The sequence below is a fragment of the Dipodomys merriami genome, unplaced genomic scaffold (genome assembly GCF_024711535.1).
Source record: "Dipodomys merriami isolate MVZ:Mamm:240054 unplaced genomic scaffold, mDipMer1.0.p SCAF_39, whole genome shotgun sequence".
NCBI lineage: Eukaryota > Metazoa > Chordata > Mammalia > Rodentia > Heteromyidae > Dipodomys > Dipodomys merriami.
This window is the reverse complement of record NW_027205492.1, coordinates 11774705-11797399: the sequence shown is the minus strand read 5'-3', so window position 1 is coordinate 11797399 and position 22695 is coordinate 11774705. Positions and strand designations below refer to the sequence as shown.

The 22695-nt window shown below is 57.4% G+C and overlaps 1 protein-coding gene across 1 annotated transcript in view; it reads left to right on the top strand.

The window, feature by feature from the left end:
* Positions 1-5205: 5205 nt before the first annotated feature.
* Positions 5206-22695, top strand: part of Bmp7 (bone morphogenetic protein 7) — a 56260-nt gene continuing 38770 nt past the window's right edge. Inside the window, exon 1 of the mRNA XM_069990043.1 lies at positions 5206-5876. Within this exon, the coding sequence (XP_069846144.1) occupies positions 5459-5876 (418 nt within the window). The 5' untranslated portion in view covers positions 5206-5458. The remainder of the gene's footprint in view (positions 5877-22695) is intronic.

Here is a 22695-nt window from a genome sequence, read left to right as displayed (position 1 = left end):
GGTCATCTGCCGGGCCACCATTTTTCTCTGTGTGTGTGTGAGCTCATCTGTCTGTCTGTGTTTTCCATTTGGAACTAACGACTGATGGAAGATTTTTTTTTTAAGACAAGTTTTCTCTCTAGGATACTCAGGTCAGCCCTGAATTCACGATTCTCCTGCTGCAGCTTCTGGAGTGCTGGGGTTACAGGTGTGCACCACTATGCCTGGCTGATGAAAATGAAACTACATGGAGCCTTTTATTCCACTGTTTTAAACATTGTGCAAAGGACACCAGGGACGAGCAAGCATGGGGAACGAACCGGTGCCTGGTGCACTGAAAACTGGTGCAGGGCGAGAATTTCACCACGGTACCCTGTGCAATGCAAGCTCTGCAAGGGAGGAGAATCTCACCACAGGTGTGCTAGGATAATTGCCTCCTGGTGGCTCTCACGGAACACAGGCATTTTCAATCATGCAGAGCAGAGCAGGCTTTTGACCCTCTGTTCCCTGCTGGGGCCCAAGGCCCAGATCATCTGGCCGAGGCCAGGTGGGGTGGAAGAGGCGGCAGCCCCAGTTTTTTTTTGGGGGGGGGCGGGCTGGGAGGGACTGGGGCCAGCTGGGCTTCCTGCAGGGCAGATGGAATAAAGTTCTAGAGAAGCAGCCGCGGCCCTCCCTCACCTCCGCTAGCAATGTGTGTGTCAGCAGAATCCGTTTCTTCTTTTTATTGCCTTGGAGACATATGCTGACTTGGTCAAAACCGCTTCTGCAAGATGTGACTGATGATGTGTGAGGTGAACCGTCCTGGTGGATGCGGAGAGCAGCCAGCTGGGGTGGGATGCGGGGCTGGGCTGGGTGGGCCTCGGGTCGGAACACAGTCACCCCGTTCACAATTCCAGGCCTTCTTTCAGCAGAGCCGGCCCAGGGCCCAGGTGTGCCGCACTCCAGGCAGATCGGATTACAGCACTGGAGCCCCAGGCTGGGTGCCCTGGCTCTGGAGAACTGGGAGGGGAGCGGTGGGGGTGGGGGGCTGGCTGTGGGAGAAAAATGACTGGGAAGTCCCTGGGTACAGGCGGGCCTGGGGTGGGGGCTGGGGACCTGGGCAGATGGAATGCAGGGTTACCTTTCATCTCCCAGCCCCGGGCTGGGCTGGGCTCCCTGACACCCACCATTCTCACCAGGCCAGGTTAGCTTGGTCTCTGCTGGGCCCCAAATCACACTATCCGGAAAGGCTCTGTTCCTGGTTATTTTTAAACTCAGATTCTTATCTGGATGGTACTTCTGTGACTGGGGGCGTGGCTCAAGTGGTTTAGCACTGGCCCAGTAAGCAGGAGCAGCCCTGAGTTATTAAAAAAAAAAAAAAAAAAAAAAAAGTAGGGGCTGGGAAGGTGGCTCAGTGGTAGAGCGCTTGCCTTGCATGCATGAGGCCCTGGGTTCAATTCCTCAGCACCACATAAGCAAAAAGCAAAAAGCCAGAAGTGGCACTGTGGCTCAAGTGGTAGAGCTCTAGCCTTGAGCTGAAGAGCTGAGGGACAGCGCCCAGGCCCAGAGTTCAGGCCCCACGACCGGACCCCCCCCCCCAAAAAAAAAGAAAAAAAAAGGTGCGCACCAGTGGCTCATGCCTATAATCCTAGGCTGAGATCTGAGGATCATGGTCTGAAGCCAGCCCCAGGAAAGACTCATCTCTAATTAAAAACATCAAAAACTCTGGAAGTGGAGCTGTGGCTCAAATGGTAGAGCACAAAAGCTCAGGGACAGCACCCAGGCCTTGAGTTCAAGCCCCATTATGAGAAGGGGGGAGGAAGAGAGAAGGAGAGGGAGGGAGAAAGGTGGAGTGGGGAGAGAGAAGTAGAAGTGAGGCTAGTCTGGTAGAGCACCATCCAGTCTTGAGTAAAAAAGCCACAGGAAGCCCTGAATTCGTGTCAGTACACACTCACACTCATACACACACACTCACACACACAGATTAATACTTATTTTCTCCCATGCACAGGGTGCCCCCATGACTTGCCCATTCTACAGAAGGAAACGGAGGCCGGCAGAGGTGAAGTCCCTCCCCCATGGTACCCAGCACCCAGCTGGCAAAGGCAAATGCAGATGAGTGTGGGGACAGGTGGGCACACTGCCCCCTCCACTCTGAAGGATTGACCCCCATCCTATTGTCCCAGGCCCACACAGACTCCAGGCAAAATCCCAGGTATGTGTGAACTCCACCTAAGCCCAGCTGTAAACATCCCATTGTGGGCCCAACTGAAAGGCCCCCACCTTCCTTGAGCTAGGGCCTTTTTCACTAACCTCTACCTCCTTGCTAGGACCTCCTATAAAAACCCAGATCCTGACCCAACTCTCGGGCACAGCCCAAACCCATGGGAAGGTCTGAGCCCCTGGCTGTTTCCTTTTAGGTTTCCCTCCATTTTCCTAACATACCTGAGACTCCCCATCAATCTCAGGTCTTTCTTGAGTGTGCCCCCCCTCCACTCCACACCCAGGTCTCCCCAGGGGGCTTCAGTGTCTCTTGCTTCCTGTTTCTGAGAGCCTGGAGTAGTATTGGGGGCTTCTATGGGGGAGGAGGCAAGGAAGAGAGACAGCCCCTTCTCCCCCAGAGCGATCACTGGGAGATAAACTGAGGGGGGTGGGGGGAGAAGGGGGAGCCTTATCTCTTCAGTTGCCATTGGAGCCCCTGGGGTGAGGGGCCTGGGAGACACCTGGCTCTTCAGGTTTGGCAATGATTCATCCAACAGGTTTTTTACTGAGCACCTGTTGTGGGGGGGACTGGGGGGGCCCCTGGAGAGGTGATGCACCCTGGGGCGGAGAGTGGGTGACAGAGGATGCAGGTGTGGCAGACGATGCCTCCTGAGTCTCCTTTTCATTGCAGACTTTGGAAAGAAGCCACCTCTTCATAGCCATGGTGTCAGCGCAGCTGCTGCGGCTTCACCCTGGGCAGCCTGCCCTGGTGGCACGGGCAGGGCTGAGGACAAGGCTGGTTCCTGTCCCCAGCGCTGCAGGGCCCGTGCGCTGGCCGGTTCCGCGGCTGGCAGCTTCCCCTGGGAGGCTGTTTGACCTGGTCTCACCGCTCCTCAGGATCCAGGGCCAAGGCTACACCTCCAGCAGCCCCCGTGGCCCGCCTCCCCTCCCCTCTGTCTCTGATCACTTGTCACGGGCTGAACAGTCACGGATGGATGGTGGTGACTCCCGGCTGGCCGCTAGTTGGATATCCTCACAGTTTGGCTGAGGGACCAATCTCCCTCCTGGGTTCTGTCTCAGAGAGAAGCAGAGGGCAACAACTGCCTTTCCCCGGCTCCCCAGCCTGACGGCAGGCGTCTCTGGGACCTGGCTTTGCTGTCTGCTTTGTCCTCACTGGGCACTGATCAGCACCAGGTGGGTCACATGACATTCTGGGCCTAGTGAAAATGAGAGCAGGGGTTCTCTGGCCCTTGATTATTAAGAACTGGAGTGTGTTGACCGCAGGGCCTCAAGGGCGGCTGCACAGGCTGTGTGCCACGGCGGCCACTTTGCCCACATCCTGTGTGGAAGGAATGAACAGGGCAGGGCAGGTGAGGGGCAAAGGAGCTCAGATCTGTCACACTCTGCAGCCTGCCTCCAAGGAGGAATAGCTGGGCCAGGTTGGTCCTTGCTTGGCTAAGGCCTCTCCTTCTTTCTCCATGTGGCCTCTTGGGCTGCCATATTCTCCTTAAGTGCCCCAAAAGGAGACCTAGAGAGCCTCATGGCTGGTCAGAAGCTGTAGAAGACCAGGATGCTCCAACTAGCCCCTAAGAAAGGCTCAGCCAGAGTCCCTTTCTTAGACTCAGACCTTCAATTGCTTACCCCAATACTTGGATCACCCACAAAGCCCGGCCACAGGAGAGCAGGAGGAAGAGGTTGAACTATAACCCCACACAAGGCCCTGGCTTCCAGGCTAGGTATGGCTTTGCTCCCATTCTTACAGCTGAGGAAAGAGGCTCCTTGGACTAGTAAGGCATCATGTCCCACCAGGCAGAGAGGACCCTGGCCTTTCTGAGTCACAGGGGGCCTCTTTGGATGAGTGGGTGGCTCCTTCTTTGTGAGGTGGGGAGAGGGAAGAAAGGAGGCGTGGGGGGGGGGGTGAGGAGAGGCCCAGCCCCTTGGTGGTGAACTGCATCTGCACTGCTAGGGCCAAGGGGGGACTGAGGTGTCTGTCTGGGGCAGAGGGCTGCGTGGGGATGTGCTCCCCTGCACACACATTTCACTTGTACACTCAACAAATACAGTTTGGATCCTGCAGCCCCGGTGGCTTTCCCACAGGGAGCTACGGAGCTCCTGAGAAGATGGCGGGCCTCCACCCCCAGGGGTGTGGCTCGCAGTGGAGACAAGAGCACGAAGACAATTCTAGACAGTGAGGGAAATCACAGAAAAGAACACACGTGTGTGTGCCTGGTGTGAGAAGGGGGAGTGGCTTTATCACAGGGGCCCAGGTAGGAGTGTGTGTGTGTGTGTGTGTGTGCACGTGTGCACTCAGGCACAGAGTAAGGCTAGTGAGGTCAAGCCCGCAGTAGGTGGGGAGGGCGGCCGACGCGACGTGCTGGGTGGAGGGAGTGTTAGGGGTTCAGAAGGACGAGGCAGGCTCCAGGGCCACCACCTCCGGGGAGCCCTCTCCCATTTCCGCGCCGCTTCTCACCACAATCACTGCCCGACTCGCACCGGTCGGCACAGCTCTTTCCTGGTCCCAGGGAAGGGCCAGGCGACTCGGACTCCGCGCTGCTTCGCACCCCCGGGAGCGACCGTCCGGGTCCGAGGAACCCGGTGGGCACCGCGAGGGATTCGCGGAGCGCGCTGCGGGAAGGAGGGAAGGCGGCCATTGGGCGCAGCTGGGAGAGGGCGTGGCCGAGCGCAGGTGGGAGGCCGGGCGCGGGCGGGGCGGCGCCAAGACCGCCCTCCTTCCCCTCCCTCCTCTTCCCAGGCCCCTGCGCGCACCACTCCGGGCTCCCCGGGGCGGCTCTCGTGAGATCGCCGGGCTGGGGGAGCAACTCGGGGTCCCCTCTTCCCTGGCTAGAGTTCCCCAGAGCGTGGGTCGCCGGCGCCCCAGGGCGAGGGCGCGAGCGGAGCCCGGGGAAGGAGCGCGCTCGCCGCCTCCCTGGCCCCGGCTCCGGCTCTCCGGACTCTTAGGTTGCTGGCTGCTCCTCCCACACCCGCGCCCGCCTCCCGGATCCTTTCCTCGCTCGCTCGCTCGCTCGCGCTGGGTCTCCTAGCCCTGCGGTGCGCCCGAGCGAGTGCGGGGCGAGGGGCCCCGGGCCAGCGCCGAGCCAGAGGCGAGGGGTCCGGGCCGAGCGCGGCCGGCCGGAGAGTGGCCATGTGTGGAGCGGGCGCCGCGGGGCCCGTCTGCAGCGAGTGACCGCGCGGCGTGGACGGCCGCCCGCCTCCCCTCCGCCCCTCCCTCCGCCTTCTGCCACCTGGGGCGGCGCGGCCCGGGCGCCCCCGAGCCCGGCTCGCGCGTAGAGCCGGAGCCATGCACGTGCGCTCGCTGCGCGCCGCGGCGCCGCGCGGCTTCGTGGCGCTCTGGGCGCCGCTGTTTCTGCTGCGCTCCGCCCTGGCCGACTTCAGCCTGGACAACGAGGTGCACTCGAGCTTCATCCACCGGCGCCTCCGCAGCCAGGAGCGGCGCGAGATGCAGCGGGAGATCCTCTCCATCTTGGGCTTGCCGCACCGCCCGCGCCCCCACCTCCAGGGCAAGTACAACTCCGCGCCCATGTTCATGCTGGACCTGTACAACGCCATGGCGGTCGAGGAGGGCGCGGGGCCCGACGGCCAGGGCTTTTCCTACCCCTATAAGGCGGTCTTCAGTACCCAGGGCCCCCCTCTGGCCAGCCTGCAGGACAGCCACTTCCTCACCGACGCCGACATGGTCATGAGCTTCGTCAACCTCGGTGAGTGGGGGGCGGCGGGGGGAGGGATGGGGTGGCAGTGCGCCCCTGCCGGGGGGGGGCGCTCGGGACGGGGTGTTGTGCGTCCTGCTTAAGGACGCCTTGGGAGGGGGTGTGCCCATGTTGGGGGCGCTCTGCGACCCGGAGGGGGCCAGCGCTACGTCCATTCATCTGGCCATTCAGCGCCCTTCGCAGCACCGCGGGTGCTCGGCGCGATCCGTCCCCCATTCAGTGCCCCGGGGTCTCCGCGGGCTGTCTCCTCCCTCCCGGTCGGGCTCAGCTGGCCCGCGGTGGTGGTGGATCGCGAGGCCCGTGGGGGCCCGTGGGACGCCTCGTCGGGGTCTGGCGCCTGCCCGGGCGCGGCTCAGTTCAAAGCGCTCGGCCGGGTCTGTGTGCCGTCCCGGCCGCCTCGGCCTCCGCTACCTGGACTTCGAGGGCCCTTCTGGGCGAAGCTGCCTTCCCGTCCTTCCTGGGCCCGTCTCCGCCCGGCCCGGCCCTGGCACCGCGGGCGTCGCCCTCCCTGCCCGCCCCGGCCGGCCCTCCCTGTCCCCTCGCGGTGCGCCTGCTCCGTGGCGCCGCGCGCCCCGCGCGCCCCGCGCCCTTTCCCAGCCCCGCGCCCACCGCGCGGCCTGAAGCTGGGGGGAGAAACGTTGCCATCGCGAGCTTTCTATTTTAAATATTTAATGATAGGTCCCGAGCGGGCAGGATCCATTTCCAGCGTTTATCACGTGTGGCGCGCAAACCACGGGTTCTGGCGATTGGGCGGCTGGCGTGAGGTCTCGGAGCAGAAGCCGCGGCGGGGTCGGCGGGGTGCCCGCTTCCTTCCCACCTGGAGGCCCTAGGACCGCAGGGACGCTGGCCCCGGAGTCCACTCCCCCGCCGCCGCCCCCCCCCTCCACTTGAGACTTGTACAAAGTGACCCCCGGCAGGCAGCGCGCTTTAGGGGCTGACAATCAAATATTTGGCTTTGGAGATAATAGGCCAGGAGAATGCTGTTTCCTGAGCCCCTTTCATTGCACTTGTGTAACTTGCAGCGAAATCCCCAACCAAGTGAAGTCAGCAAACACGCCCACGGGCGGGAGCTGGGTCGACTTGAGAATAATGTGCCCCTTGCTGGGCACCTGGGGTGCCGGGGGAGGGGCTGGGGGAGCCGGGATCTGCCTAGATGCCCCCCTCCACACCGAGTCTCCAGATTCCCGAGGTGGGGGTGGGGATTGTCTAGTCAAAAATCAAAGACTAGCATGAGGCTCAGGAGCAAGGAGGTGGGAGACCGAGATTTCAAAATAACTTAAAGCAAGTTGAAGTTAGCTAAGCCTTTGGCTGTGTGTCCCTTTGTAGGTGTATGGATCGCTGGAGGGACTGAAGTTTATTGCCCACAGGAACTCGACACTAGGAACTGGAGTCTGATTTTTTTAAAAATTGTGCTTGTGTGTGTGGTTTTCCAAATGTGTGTGCTTATTGCTGATATCAAGAGCTAAAGAAAGATTCTAACAGCACGCATGTGTGTGCCGGGACTTCTCTAGCCCTCGATGCCCGCCCTGCTCAGCAGGCCTTTTCTTTGCACTTCACATGTGTTCTCTCTTGATTCTCACACAACACGGTAGGTCCCAGAACTACACTCAGCCTGGCTGGAGTTCCTTTTTTTTTTTAAGTATTTGTAATCACTGACTTGAGTAGCAGGCTTTGCCAACCACGTGCAAATTCTGCCCTGCTGCTTCTCCTGGAAGGGCGCTGTGGCATCCCAGAGGAGAGCCCGGCCCTCCGGGTGCTGCTGGGAACTCAAGGGCAGGGCTGGGCGCTCCCCCTCAGCCTGGGAGCAAGCTGAGGCTTGCCTGGGAAGGCCACAGCTGGGTGGTTTTCCTCTTCTGGCTGCACGCATACCTTTCAGTCCAGTTCTTTCATCTTGAAAGGACAAAGACTGGCTTGTCTGAGCCTCTTAATCAGCCGGCTGGCTGGCTTTGGGCTTTGTGGGACTGGCCTGACTTTCTCAGGTCTAGCTTTCTGGAGCATCACTGCAAATTAGATGGCAGAGTGGCTTTTAAGAGAGCGCACGGTGACCTTGTTTTCTTTCTTTCTCTCTGTCCCCAAACTCGAGGTAATTAGTTAGGGGAAGAACAGTCTGTAGTCTGGTGAACAGCTTTCTGCTAAATGCCCCAAGGGTGTGTGTGTATTTCTGCTCAGCAACAGCACAGGAATCAACCCTCTATCCTTTCTGTCACGAGAGGCTCCATAGGAGAGACTCAGGGTGGAAGTTGGTATGGAGAGGGGTGTGTGTAAGTGTGTGTGTGTGTGTGTGTGTGTATGTGTGTGTGTGTGTATGAGAGGGAGAGGGATGGGGGGGAGGGAGAGTGAGAGGGAGCGAGGGAGAGAGACAGACACCCTGATCTGTGTTGGCCAGGAAGCCAGTTTTCTCTGGGGCTGCAAATCACGTTGATCTGTAATATACAAAGCTGTTTAAAGCCAAGTTTGTTCTCACACTTCACCTAAGAGTGAGAAAATATCACTTGTTCACGTCAAACCATTGCATGTTTCCTTGACTTTGGAGACCCCTGGTGAGATTCTTGTATGGGGGGGGGAGAATTAAGGGGGGGAAATGGTGGGAATGTTCCCTGCCACCCCTCCCCCTCCGGCATACTTCTGCTGTCCTGTAGGCCTGCCTGCCTGCCTGCCTGCCTGCCTGCCTGTCTGTCTGGGGACCTTGCCTGCCTGGGGACCCTGCCTGCATCCTGAAGGCTTTTGCAGACCTGTTGCCTTTATTCTTCCCTCTGTCCACAGCCACCCTGGTTGCTGTTCTTATACGTTCTTCTCCTTGGAATTCGAGCTTTTTGCCGGGCTGAGCAGGATCTGTTCTACAGGGGGAATTTACGACAAAACCATGTGCTCCCTTGAGAGCTTTAGAGGGTACCTGAGACCAAGGCCAGCCCCCAAGAACCCTCCAAAGCAGGCAGCCAGGGCAGCTGGCTACTTGAGCCGGCCTCACGTCTCCCCAGCCCAGGCCCCTTAACTTCAATGGGAAGATCAGTAAACTGGTTTGGATTAAAAAGTCCCCGACTCCTCCATGTAGATTTAATTTGGGAATTTGAAACAGGCTCCTCTCTCCTAAATAGTCCCCAGGCGACGGTGATTCTAAGATGACTCTCCCCTTAGCCCTGACGGCTCATTCTTTTCTTTGGAAAACCCAGCAGCTCTGCTTAGAATTTTCTAGACAGGCCGGCTGGCATGGGGGTTGGTGACCCGTGTTTATCTCTGGGGCCAGGTTATGAAGGAATGAAATTTGTTTCATCTTTGATGCTCATTTGGAAACACCAAAAAAGACGCAGAGCTGGAACCGTGCTGTTCTGGAAGCCAGCGGCAGGGAAGGGGCTTTGGTGACTGCGACCCGGAGCTGGAGCGAGGAAGGGGCTGTGCTGGGAGGCTGGCTGGCTGCTTTGACCATCTGGCTGTCCTTTTTGTTGACAAGTGTTTGGCATTAAGAGCTCGCCTTCTCCCCCTTCAGAACAGGCCCTACCACTGTAGAGTATTAGGAAAAGATTCTGTTACAGTTTAAAAATGTCCGCAGGCCGGCCGGCGCTGCAGCTGTAGCCTGGCTTGTGTTAGACTTTGGAAGGGGTGGGCTCCGCATTCCAGCGCAGCGCGGCCCTCCTTGGGCCGCGGCCAGGGGTTAATAGAGATGTCACACAGGCCCCCCCTTCTCTCTCCCGCACCCTCTTTCTCTCCCTGCGGCCGGCCTTCGCGCCAGGAGTGGACCAACAGCTGTGTTTTTAGTAAACCTTTCAAAATCACTTCTTCTAAAGCTCATTTTCCTGCTTATATAAATCAAAGATTGCTCCCCTTCCCCTTCTCACCCCCCCCCACTGGGGATCTCTGTAGGTGACCCATGTTTGAACTTTTGGGATCCTTCTGTGGCTTTCCCTTCTAGAATCAAAGCAGGATGAGGTTGAGTCCCAGATGCCAGCTTGGGTGGCTTTTTTTTGGGGGGGAGGGGGGTGGGGGGTTGAATTCCAGAGCTGTTGTTTAGTGACAAGGTCCGCATGGAAGGAGCAAGGGAGGCAGCCCAGATAAAGGAGGTTGGGGCCTCGAGGGGGGCAGGGGATCGTTGTTTGAAGGTGGGATCGGGCCTTACCTCCCCGCTGTTGGCGGCCATCACGCCTCTGCCCGGATAAACACAGCTGGTGGACCGTCCCCTGGCCGGCATGCCTGCGATGTGAGCGAGTATCACATGCCCCCCACCCCCCCATGAATGGTGACTTCATTCTAGGGAGAGCCCGTCTGAGCTGATTGATTACCCGTATCGCCCGCTATCTTGCCCAACCCTGTTTGCTAAGGTCATATTTGGCCCACGGTGGGGATGAGTGTCCTCAGGCTGCCCTCCTCCGCCCTTCCCGGCCTGCTGAACTCATGGAACCCAGGACCTGGTGCGCCCAGCTGCTGCGCCCAGCTGCGGCCACGGTGCTCCAGGGCTGTGGACCCACTGGGTTTTGGCCCTCAGGCCAAGTATCCACCAATGCACTCCAGTGGGGGGGAGGGTGTGGGGGGCCCTCTGGGGTCAGGCCCAGGCAGGGATGTGGGGACCTGTCATGTGGTCGTCTGCAGGAATTTGGGGGTGAGCTTAGAGTGGTACGGTGCGGCTGTGGCGTTTACTATAAAAGACTTAACTTCCATTGGCAAAATCAATGCATTGAATTTCACAACCTTCTGCTTTTAATTAGTTTAAATCAAATGAGCCCGTGCCATTTTTTTTAACCGCCTCTCGCCTTCATGGCATGAGGAAATACCAATATTTACATAGAAACTGTTAATTTGCGGTGCAAATGATAACGCGTTCAGCTTTACACAGCACAATGGCTCCAGCTTCAGTATCCCCAGAGCAACGCGGGGACGGGGACCGAGGGGTGGCCTCAGCCAGATGAGGGAGCAGAGAGGGGGTGTGGGCAATGTCTGGGGCTTGGAGCCAGGGTGCCAGGACACAGGCAAGGGAGGCTGGACTCACAAAACAACAACAACTCTTTCTTTGCAGGTCAGCAAAGCTGAGTCTGCCACAGATCTAAAATCCTTCCCCTTGCTGGGTGCTGGTGGCTCACCCCTGTCATCCTAGTTACTCCGGAGGCTGAGATTTGAGGATCGCAGTTCAAAGTTAGCCAGGACAGGAAAGTCTGGGAGACTTTCAACGAACCAGCAAAAAGACCAGAAGTGGCTCAAGTGACAGAGTGCCATCCTTGAATGAAACAGCTAAGGACAGTGCCTGGGCCCTGAGTTCAAGCTCCAGTAACGACAGAGAGAAAGAGACACACACACAGACACAGAGAGAGAGAGACAGACAGACTCTCTCTCTCTCTCTCTCTCTCTCTCTCTCTCTCTCTCTCTCTCTCTCTCTCTCTCTCTCACTTCCCCATAAGCAATTCTTGCACTTCAGAGCAGTGGACACTTGACTTTGGGTTGGCTGAGAACCTGTGAGTGTGTAGTCTCCTTTGTGCTGGAAAGCTGGAGGCCCAGGCTTTATTTATTCCAGAACTTTCTTTCCCAACCTCTCTGCAACCGTTTGTAGAGTCAGGAGAGCTGGCGCATGGCAAGTGATCCCGGACACACATCACCATGATTATGATGTGAGCCGGTCGGTATTAGCCATGTGTTCAGCTGGGATTGAATTCTGGGTTTTGTAGAAAATGGCATTTGACAAATACTATTTGACAAAACATGTGACTTAGTATTTCTTAATGTGGAACAGATATTTCATAGTTAACCTTCCCCGGTGAAAAATTGCCCCAACCCAAGTAAAATCACTGACTACCAGGGCTGGGTTGGGGACTTTTTTTCCTTCCTCCTCCGTCTCCCCCCCCTCATCCTCCCCTTCCCCCCTCTCCACCACCCCCTCTCCCTCCTTCCCCTCCCCCTCTCCCGTGTATGAAGGAGGCTGACACTTGCCCCAAAGTGACGCTGGGGCAGGCGTGTGCGATGTGCCGCGCTGGCTTTTGAGCCTGTGTTTGGAAGGCAAAGCCTCTCTGATCCGAGTGGAGTGCGTTGAATTAATGACGACTCTGAGGGCCCAGGTTGAGGGTAATGGCTTTATTGTTTTGGAGCCCGGGTGCTTATAATCCGGTTCCTGTACAAACATGTTTAACGTGTGTTAATGCATTTCCAAACCAGAGCCTCTCAGCACAGCGCTGCTTTTCATTAATTGATGTCGGTAGCCTGGTACAGTATTTCAAAGGGCTGGCCAAGTATAAGCTGTGTTTCTAATTTCCTTCCTTTCCTGTGCTCCAAATGCCAATGTTAATTTGTTCCCATGCAGGCCCCCGGCTGCCAACCGCGGCTTTCCATAAAGGGCTTCCAGCCCTCGCTCAGGCTTGGGGCCGCCTGGCCAAGTTTCCTGACACTTTGCAACTAATTCTGGGTGATATATGGAGGGGGGTTGGGGGGGGGTTCCCTGCCGTGTGTAACGGAAGTTCTTGGTGACAGCAGTGGGCGTGGCTTGGCCAGGCAGAAGGGGAAGGCATCCCTGGTGATTGTCTGTAGACTCTGCATAAACCCATGGGTCTGCCGTCATTATGGTTGCACATTAGCTGGGTGACTTTGCTCGAGTTACTTAACATCTCTGAGTTTCTTGCCTCTCTTTATAAAGGCAGATAATCCCTTCCTCAACTGAATCTCAGGAAGACAGCATCATATTGCCTAAGTGCAGAGTTCTGGCACACAGTAGGTGCACAATAAATGGTAGCTGTGGTTGTTTTTATTGAGATAGTCAGATAAATACTAACTTTCCTGTGTTCATCTTAAATTTTGGTGTTTTGTTCTTGTGAGTGTGTGTGTGCTGATACTGGGGCTTGAACTCAAAGTCTCCAACTCTTGTTTGGCTTTTCCACTCAAGGTTAGTGCTCTTCAACTTGAGTCACAGTTCTACTTCTGGATTTTTGTTTTCGTGGTTAATTGAAGATAGAATCTCATGGACTTTCCTGCCCGGGCTGGCTTTGAACTGGGGTCCTCAGGTCTCAGCCTCTCGCGTAGGATTTACAGGGACGAGCCACACAGGTGCTTGAATTTTAGTGTTTAAGTGCTATTGTCTTTTTGTTCCGGCACCTGGGCTTGAACTCTGGGCCTGGCTCTGAGCTTTTTAGCTCAACGCTAGTGCTTTACCACTTGAGCCACAGCTCTATTTCTAGCTTTTTTTTTTGTTAGTTATGGGGCTTGAACTCTGGGCCTGAGCACTGCCCCTCAGCTCTTCAGCTCAAGGCTAGCGCTCTACCACTTGAGCTACAGCGCCACTTCCGGTTTTCTGAGTGTTTATTGAAGGTAAGAGTTTCACGGACTTTCCTACCCGGGCTGGCTCTGAACCTCGATCCTCAGATCTCAGCCTCCTGAGTATCTAGGATGACAGGCATGAGCCCCCAGCTTCTTGTTCATGTTATTTACTGTTTTTTTTTTTTTTTTAAGACATCACCATGTGCATGGGCTCGGGCATCCCTTCTCTTTAGAGATTGTGAAGTAGGATCGGACAAACCCGACCCCCTGGATGGAGAATCGTGCGCTGCTGTGGGTCTTTCTGTGTTGGCGTCTGTGCTGATTTAAAAATAAAGTTACAACTTGGGGGATGGCATTGGAGCTGTGGGGACATACTGAAATCCACCTGCTACCTCGGCAACTGCCAATGACGACAGCTTCTCCAGATGAGAAAGTTGACTTTGTAAAACCGTCATCGCTGAAGTGCCCGGGAAGCTGGCCCCAGCACAGGTGGTCTTGTCTCTTCCAGGGGCCACAGCCACTGCATTCATCAACAGTCCCACTTTTTAAGGGAGCAGGTGCCAGGCGGCAGCCGCCACTCCTGCAGCTGGGCCGGCAGTGTAACAAGGCCCTCCGGTGGGGGCGGGGGGGGGGGTTCAGTGTGTTTCGATGCCTGCAGAGACCAGAGGACCAAAGAGCCGTGTCTAGGGCTGCCCACGACCGTGCCTGTGGGGATTCTCCTTCCCATCTTTCCCCCACCTGCCCTGCCCTTTGTCTATTGGGTCTCGAAAGTCCGACTTAGCTAGTGTTAAGTTTCTCTTCCTCTCTGAAGTCACGTGTCATCTCGCCTTTAACTCTCTGAAGGCGTTTTCAGGTTTCTCTCTTTTGTTGTCTGGCTACATTGATCTGGCTACACATAAAAACTTTCAGTGTTTCCAAAACCCAGGGCTTGCATGATCCAAGGCACTGGACGGAGGCCTGGACCTCCCGCTGACCCCGGCCTTTGTCTTAACTTTCATGTTGTTTGAATAAAGCAAAAGAACAACATCTAAGCGCTCAGCTTTGCAGTTCACACAGCTTCTTGGCCTCTGCCGCCCCCAGTTCTCCCACATAAGGGCAGCTGGGGCCTGGATTCCATGGCTGCCGCGCGGGCACTGTCCAGCCAGCCTACCTAGGGCATAGTGGGGACCCGGGAACAGGGAGAGCGTGCGCGTGGCTTCCTCAGGCGTGTATGGTCTCCAGCCCAGATTAGCGCGCATGCACAAACAGAAATGAACTGAAACGCCTACCGAGTCAGGCTCCATCCTTACTCTAGAGAAGGTGGATAAAGGTAGAAATTTAAGTAGGAGTTCCAAAGATGAAGTACAGTGCAACACTTTACACGCAGTCATTAGTACAGAATTTAATTAACCTTCATGAATGCATTGCCAGTCCTGGGGCTTGAACTCGGGGCCTGGGCGCTGTCCCTGAGCTTCTTTTGCTCAAGGCTAGCGCTCTACCACTTGAGCCACAGCGCCACTTCTGGCTGCTTTTGGTGATGAATTGGAGATAGGAGTCTCACAGGAAGGGCCTCGCCATGCCATCTTTCCCGTCTTGGCATTCTGCACAGGAAGTGGCACTGTGCCCTCCACAGGGAGGAGGCCAGCCGCCTCCCGGGCCCACAGGAGGGCCAGGTGGGGCCTGGAAATGCCTCCTGCCTTCGGCTTCTGTGGGGGCCCCAGCTAGGGAGTGGGTGTGGAGGAGACAGGGTGGACACCCTGTGAACAGAGGCCCAACCCGTGACCTTGACTTCGTCCTGTTCTGCTGAGTAAGATACAGATAGCAGGCGCCGCCTCCCCCTCCAGTACCTGTCCTGTGTGCACAAACTCCTCTTCCCTGTCTTTATGGCTAATTGTCAGGGCAAAGGGCCCGAGTGCCCCAGTGTGGGGCCCAGGGTACACCCTTACCCCTCCAGGAGACAATTCCAGGAGAGCTACATACAGGTGTGCATTTTAGTAGCCAAGCTTCAGGAGGCTGAAAAGCCCATAGGAGCCATCCCCTGCCCTCTCCTCCGCTGCCCTCCCCTCCCCTGCCCTCCCCACCCCTCCCCTTTCATACTGGGGTCTAAACTCGGGGCCTTGTACTTGCTGGGCTGGTGCTCTGCCATAGGAGCCATGCCCCTAGCCCTTTGGTGATTTTTTTTTCAGGTAGGATCTTACATTATGGCCCAGGGCTGACCTGGATCTTGATCTCCCTATTTAGGACTCCTGCATAGCTGGGATGACAGGTACACATCATTGTGCCTGGCTTTTTACTGTTGAGATGGGATCTTGCCCACTTTTTTTTTTTTCAGTAATACCCAGGCTAGCCTTAAATCATCATCCTCTGGATTGCTGCCTCCATTTCCTGAGTAGCTGGGATTATAGTCCTATTCTCAGTCTCACTGTGTGTCCTGGGCAGTTTGTAATAAAGGAAAGTTGCCCACATCCAAACGTCTGTGAGTAGGGCTCTCGCCTGGAAAGGAAGTGGCAGAGGGGTTCAAATTCAGTGGCTTCTTTGTGCGTCAGGTGCTAGGGTTGAACCTCTGCTGCGTAAGCACTGTGCATACTGTCCCGTGGGGCACTTTGTGAGTATGGGGGGAAAGCTCTAGCAGCTTCAGGGTGACAGCTGTTGGGGTTGGGTTTCAGGCAAGGGATGGGATGGGGAGACATTCTCAACAAACCCTATTCCTGTCAAGTTTTATTTCTTTTAACAATGAAAAACCAGGCGCAGGCCCGGTGCCTCACACTTGTAATCCCAGCTACCTGGGGGATGGGAATTGGGAAGATCTTCGTCAAGGTCAGCGGGGCAGAAAGTAGGTGAAACTTCATCTCAACCAGTAAGTTGAATGTGGTGGTGCACACCTGTCATCCCAGGTGCGTGGCAGGGGCCTGGTCCAGGTGGGGCTGGGTAAAAATGTGAGCTGCTAACTGCAGCAAAAAGGACAGGGGTGTGGCTCACGTGGTAGAGCACCTGCCTCGAGAAGACACAGCCCGGAGGTTAAACTCCAGCACTGTCCCAAACCAGAATAGAATAGGACAGGAAACATGCTGGGGTGTCTGGGCAAGGGTGGGGGTGGAGCGAGACCCTCCGTGGACATGCCCGGGCCAGGCGCAATCCTCTGTAGTTCAGGCAGGGCATCTCAACTTATTCCCAAGTGAAATGAACTTGGTAAAGGCAGGAGGCAGCCAGGCCGTGGACCGGGATCAGGGGCCCGGGTGCCCATGGCCCTTTGCTCTTCATTCTTCCCTGAGCCCCAGCAAACCAAAGCAGGAGACGCCTGTAGGCTGAGTGCGGGGGGGGGGGGGGGTGAGGTGGGGGGTGGGGTGGGGGGTTGTGGCTCTGTGGGGCCGGCGTGCTGCTGGCGCTGGGGTATCGCACCCCACAGGCCAATAACCATGCAGTCTTCAGACCTATTAACGCGAGGGGAGACTTGGGGCAAATGAAAGGCCCGCGGCCCCTGCCGGGGAGAACTTTAAAACTCTCAGCTGTCCCTAGGGTGCCCAAATAAAGCGGCCATTTGTTTATGAGTGATGGGGGGGGGCGGCTGGGGGGGTCTTCCAAGTTTCTTCTTGGCCTTGAACTTTGTAAAATCCCTTCCCCCCACCATTCCCTTCTCAAGTTCCACTGTTGGGCTCACTTGACCCTGGGTTTGTTGAGTGAGAAGCCCCTCGAAGTACCAGTAGGGCCTGGAACCTTCTGGGGCCAGTGGATGTTTATGGCTCTTCCCTTTAGGAGGACTCAGTGAGTGAAGTAGCTGGGCTCTGAGCTTCTAATGGCCCCGTGTCCGGCGGGGGAGGGGGTCCGGGGGTCCCCAACACCCCAGGGGCTTGGGAGCCCTTCTTATTAGCTGGCTGCAGGGCGGGGGTCCCCGGCCTTGTGGCGTGTCTCCTCCCACGGGATGCCCGCCCCAAGGTGTGACAGTCACTGACACAGCAGCTCCCCTGGGAGACCAAGTGGGGCCTGGCCGAGGATTACAGACTCGGGGGGACTTTCTCCAGCTGGCATCTCGGCTTCAACTACTGACCTGGGGCCTTGGGCTGTGAATCCTGCCCCCTCCCTTCCCCTCCCTTCCCCTCCCCTCCCCTCCCCGCCCCAGGCCCAGGCCTGGAACTCAGTGTCTGATGCTTTTTGCCCAAAGGCTGGTGCTCTACTACCTGAGCCGTGGCTTGTGCATTTTAGAAAACGAGCGATACATCAGTATGGCCTGTCCAGTGAGAAGTATATGCACTTTGGGTGTCAGGGTGTGGACATGAGGGGGGCGTACTGGGCCTCGCAGGTTCAGCGGGTCTTTGCTGACCTCTGCTTCCACCGTCTCCAGCCCCTAGCAGGGACGGTATTCTCGCCTGCCCCCTGCCCTGCGGGGGTCAGCGGCCCGGGTGCCTCTCCCGCCCTGTCACCCAGGCTCTTCCTCGCTCAAAGCCTTTTGAGGACCTCTGAGCTCCCCTCGGGAGCCCTGCTACCTCCCACAGCCTTTCCTGAAGGCGCCCGGCGCCCGCAAAGGCCCCCGCCCTGCGCCCTGAGTTCTGCCTCCTCCAAGGTGCTCAGATGGCAGAGCCCCACCCCTGCCACTGCTAACCCGAGGCCCTGGGTGGGCTGCTGAGCGGGGGGGGGGGGGTCCCCGCATCCTCTGAAGTTGACCCCTGCCCCTGACCTGGGGTGTGGTGACAGGCCGATCTGGGCACCCCCGCTGGAGGAGAGCTGACTTCACATGCTTGCGTCCTAGCGCCCAGCCATTGCGACATCAGCTGCTGGGCGCAGAGACTCTGCCCATCCGGGACTGCCTGCCCGCCTGTGCCCATCCAGGACTGCCCGCCTGTGCCCATCCAGGACTGCCCGCCTGTGCCCATTCAGGATTGCCCGCCCGCCTGTGCCCATCCAGGACTGCCCACCTGCATCTGTCGGTGTGTGCCTGACTGTGCCTTGCAGCTTCCAGGCAGAGGGTGGGTGGGCTGAGTGCCCGGCTCTTTCTGGACCCGCAGAAGCTGAGCTCTGGCAGGTGGCTCTCCCGAGCGGTGCCACTGGTTGGAACAGGCCCGTGGGCACCAGGCTAACTGGGAAGCTGGTGACTCCAGATGAAGCCTGTCCCGTGACATGTTTCCTGCGCTTGGTCACGATGTGCGTGCCGGGGCAGGGTTGTAAGGAGCACCGCGCTGTGCGGAGAGGCTGCAGGTGGTCCGGGCCACGGGTGTTGTGGGGCAGGGAGGCCGCGGCTCACAGACGGAGCCACTCTGAAAAGCCGTCCAAGTTCAATCACAGGAAAATGGGCCATGCTTCTTTTTGTTCCTCAGTACGGCGTCAGCCTGTCCTTCCGCATCCCCTCCTTTCGTCCGTCCCCACAGCTGACCCTTCCCATCTTCATCTGCTCATCAGATGGTGGGAGCCCACCCTTGTTTTACCCGTGAGGAAATAGCATCAGCGATGGCTCAATCTTGCTTGGTTTGGGGAGTGGCCAGCCTGTCTACCTGCGACTTTATATCACTGAGGGAGTGCCTGGCCCTTGAGTCTCCTTTCTTCCCCTCTCCTCTCCCCGTTTCCTTTCTCCCCTCCCTCATCTCCTCCCCTTCTTGTCTCCTCTCTCCCTCTTCCCCTTCCCCTCTCCCTCCTCTTTCTCTTTTCTCCTTCCCTTCTTTTCCTTTCCTGTCCCTCCCTTCCTTTCTTTTTTTCCCTTCCTGGAACTGGCGGTTCTACTCAGGGCCTCTAGCTTGCGGGTACTTTACCACTTCAGCCATGTCCCTGGGCTGGGAAGGTGGCTCAGTGGTGGAGTGCTTGCCTTGCATGCATGAGGCCCTGGGTTCTATTCCTCAGCACCACATAAGCAGAAAAAGCCAGAAGTGGCGCTGTGGTTCAAGTGGTAGAGCATTAGCCTTGAGCTGAAGAGCTGAGGGACAGCGCCCAGGCCAGAGTTCAGGCCCCAAGATTGACCAAAAAAAAAAAAAAAAGCCCATCCCTGCCTGTTGCTTTTGGTTTATTTTTCAGATAAGGTCTTGTGCTTGTGCCTGATTAACCTCAGACTGATTCTCCTGCCTCTGCTTCCAGAGCAGCTGGGATTACTGGCATGTGCCACCGAGCCGGGCTGGGAGGTGGTGGTGAAGGGCCCAGCCGACACGTGCAGGGGCCCGTGCATGGGCTGCTCCCGGGCCTGCGGGTGCCCTGTCCCTGGCTGCAGAGCCCCTTCCTGGCCTCCTGGGCAGGACCGAGGGTTAGGTCTCATTCTGACAGAATGAGCCAGGCGGCTTCTCTGCCTAGAAGGAAGCCACGCAGGAGAAATACTTGGCTTGGATTTAAAGACCAGGTTGTCACAAAATACTTTAGCTCTTTTTTAAGTTTGTTTGTATATATTTTTATTGTAAAGATGCTGTACAGAGGCAAGGTAATGAGTCCATTTCCTATCCAGCATTGCAACCCCTCCTTTGTTTCTCCCCTACCATCCCTTTCCTCCCACCTCCCTGACTCCTCCCTCTCCCCACTTTTTTCTTTTTATTGAGACAGGATCTCCCTAATGCAGCCTAAGCTGGCCTCGTACTTCTGATCCTCCTGCTTTAGCCTCCTGAGTGCTGGGATCACCGTGTGTGCTGCCATTCCTGGCTCCCAAATCCTTAGGTTTCAGCCCCCACCTCCCCGTCCCCGGGGTGAAGGCGCTCTGAGCCAGCTCTGAGCCAGCCCTGCTGCCGGCTTCAGCAGGGAGAGGCGGGGTCCCCAGCAGAGAGGCGAGCGGAGGGGAGGGGAGCGGAGGGGAGGGGAGCGGAGGGGAGGGGAGAGGAGAGGGAAGGGAGTCTTTCTTAGAAATTATTTCTGGCCAGAGTATGCTTGGTGAGAGCAAAGCATGCTTGTCAGAATTCTCTGTATGTAGACAGCAGACATGTGTACTAAGTAGCTTGCATGGTGGTAGTGGTGGTTGTATGGGTGTATGGTGGTATGGATGTATGGCGGTATAGTGGTATGGGTATATGGTGATATGGCTGTATGGTGGTATGGCTGTATGGGTATATGGTGGCATGGCTGTATGGTGGTATGGGTATATGGTGGTATGGCTGTATGGGTGTATGGGGTATGGCTGTATGGGGGTATGGGGTATGGGTCTATGGGGGTATGCTGGTATGCTCAGTGATAGGTGGGCCAGCTGGTGGCTCAGAGAAATATTTGCTGCCTGATGAGTGAAGGCAGGGCAAACAGACTTGTGTCCTCTTCCCCTTTTTCTTGCTTTGAATGGTGCTTCTGTGGCGATCAGATGCTTGGAGCCACAGCAGCCACGTTGTGTCTACTAGGCAAGAAGTCTAAAGATGACAGTCACTGTGTAAAAACCATGGCAGGGCAAAAATGGCCTAAGGAACATGAGCTCTTGGCAATGTGGCTGAGCTGTGTGCGGTGGTCTGAATGAATGACGTGTTCTGTCCTGTGATCTGGAAGCTAGATAGGCCCCATGGAGAAGGACACAGGGTGGGGGTGCTCGGGGTATGCCTTAGTTACCAACATCTGCTGAGGGTCTGCTCCATGCCTCCCTCCCATCATCCTCTTCTTTGTTTGTAGTAACTGACTTCATTTCCAAAAGCCATTTCAGGTGGAGGCCTTGGCTGTGCAAGCACAGAGAGGGCGTGGCTGGCCGCAGGCTGCACAGCCAGTGTTGGTGCCTGGCTTTGGAGGCCCGCTGTCCCAGGCCCCACATGCCAGGCTCTGAGGACACAGGGCTGGGCGAGGCCGCTCCCTGCGCCTCTGCAGTCGCCCGCTCAGAAGCTGTAGTTCGCTCTTGGGGTCTGCTTAGAAGTGCAGGGCTGTGTGAGAGTCGGGCACACTTGTGAGTGTGCAGCGCCCACACCCAGAAGTCCACAAATTGAGTTGCAGGAGAATCCTTTCCCCTCACGCTTCCGTCCTGGGCCCATGGTAGGTTGGACCTGTGTCCGGGTCAGTGTGTCCCCTGCTAGCTGATTCCTCCACGCACGACCCCGGAGATAAACCTGCTTCCTCCACACGCAACCGTGGATTTTAAACTTGAAAAGCGGCTGGAAGCTCAGGATTTCCTCCTCCTCCCTGTCCACAGGTGGGTTTGGAGGGCAGCGGTGCCCCTTCATGGCTGTTGGCAGGGTGGAGGACAGGAATTTAAATATGGCTGGCCAGCTCTGAGCCTTTACTTGCTGCTACACATCATGCTTGGAGAAATGAAGCTGATGACTGTTGTTAGGTGTTGTTAGGTGTATGTGTGTGCCAGTACTGGGACTTGAACTCAGAACCTGGGTGCTGGCCCTTCTTTTCTGCTCCAAGGCTGGTACTCTACCACTTGAGTCATGCCTGAACTTCTGATTTTTTGCTTGTTAATTGGAACATTTCTGTCTGGGCTGGCTTTGAACCTCCATCCTCAGATCTCAGCCCCCTGAGTAGCTAGGATGACAGGAGTTGGTCACCAGCAGGGACAGTGTATGGATTTAAAGACTCTTATTTTGAAGGGGAGATAGAGCTGGCCCCTTTTTTTCTGCACCTGCATCTCCTGGTCTAATGAGTTTAGGCTGATGGAACCCAGACCCCAGGAAGGATTAGAAATTCTCATTTGATTTGATTTGCCGCTAACATACCTGAAACCAGCTGTGTCTACCCCGCTGACCCCAGCAGCTCTGGCCTTGCTGGGAAGGCTGGGGTTCCCTGCTGTGGGGCGGGGAGAGGGGGGTGACAGGCAGGGAGAGGTGTGGGGGGGGTGACAGGCAGGGAGGGGTGGGGGGGTGACAGCAGGGAAGGGCCACAGCCCTGCTCCCACTGGGCCACCTGGGAAAACAGCGACCTAAGCAGCATCCTGAGTTTCCCACCCTCCGATGGCGACCTCTGCCTCCAGTCTCACAGGAGGATAGAGTTGACTTGCCCTGAGTCCCTTGCTGTGGCTGGCAGAGCCTGCGGGGTCTCCCGAGCAGCACCACCACCCCAGAGAACGGCCAGGCCGCACCGCAGACGGGCGTGGGCCGTGCTGCGGGCAGCAGCGCGTGGGACCAGGTGCCCGGTTTGTGGGACCAGAATCCCTGGTGGAGGACAGCGCTGCGGAGCCTAGGGCTCACCCTGCTCGTGGGGCAGGCGTCTGCTGCCCCAGGCCCCTGGGACCTGACACCGCTGGCAGGTGGCCCAGCCTGAGGTCACCGGTCACCAGAGGCCGCCACAGGTGCAAACCCAGCTGGGGACAGAGTGCCCTGGGGACCGCCTAAAAGGAAATTGTGTTGTGTGTCGCTGCCCGTGCCTCGGGCCCCTCAGTAGGGATGGCCCTGGGTGCCATGGGACTGAGCTGAGCCACATGAGTTCCCGCGGAGGTGACCACGAGCCACGCGGAGCGCTCAGGGATAACAGCAAAGCAGAGCACTTAGCTGCTAAGCCGCACTGGCCACCTCCCTGGGCCCAGGTGGCCTGTGGCTGCCACCTTGGTGGTACAGGCGCGATGGGCAGTGTTGGTGCCTGTGCCTGGCATCGCCGCTGGGAGGCAGAGTGACTCGGTGGCTTGCGAGGTGCGGCCTGCCGGCGGGCCGGGCAGGGACCGGCGCAGCCTCGTCCTCCGTGGATGTTCGAGGCGGACTCTCACCATGACGCCCAGGCCTAAGCAATCCTCTGACCGAGAGGG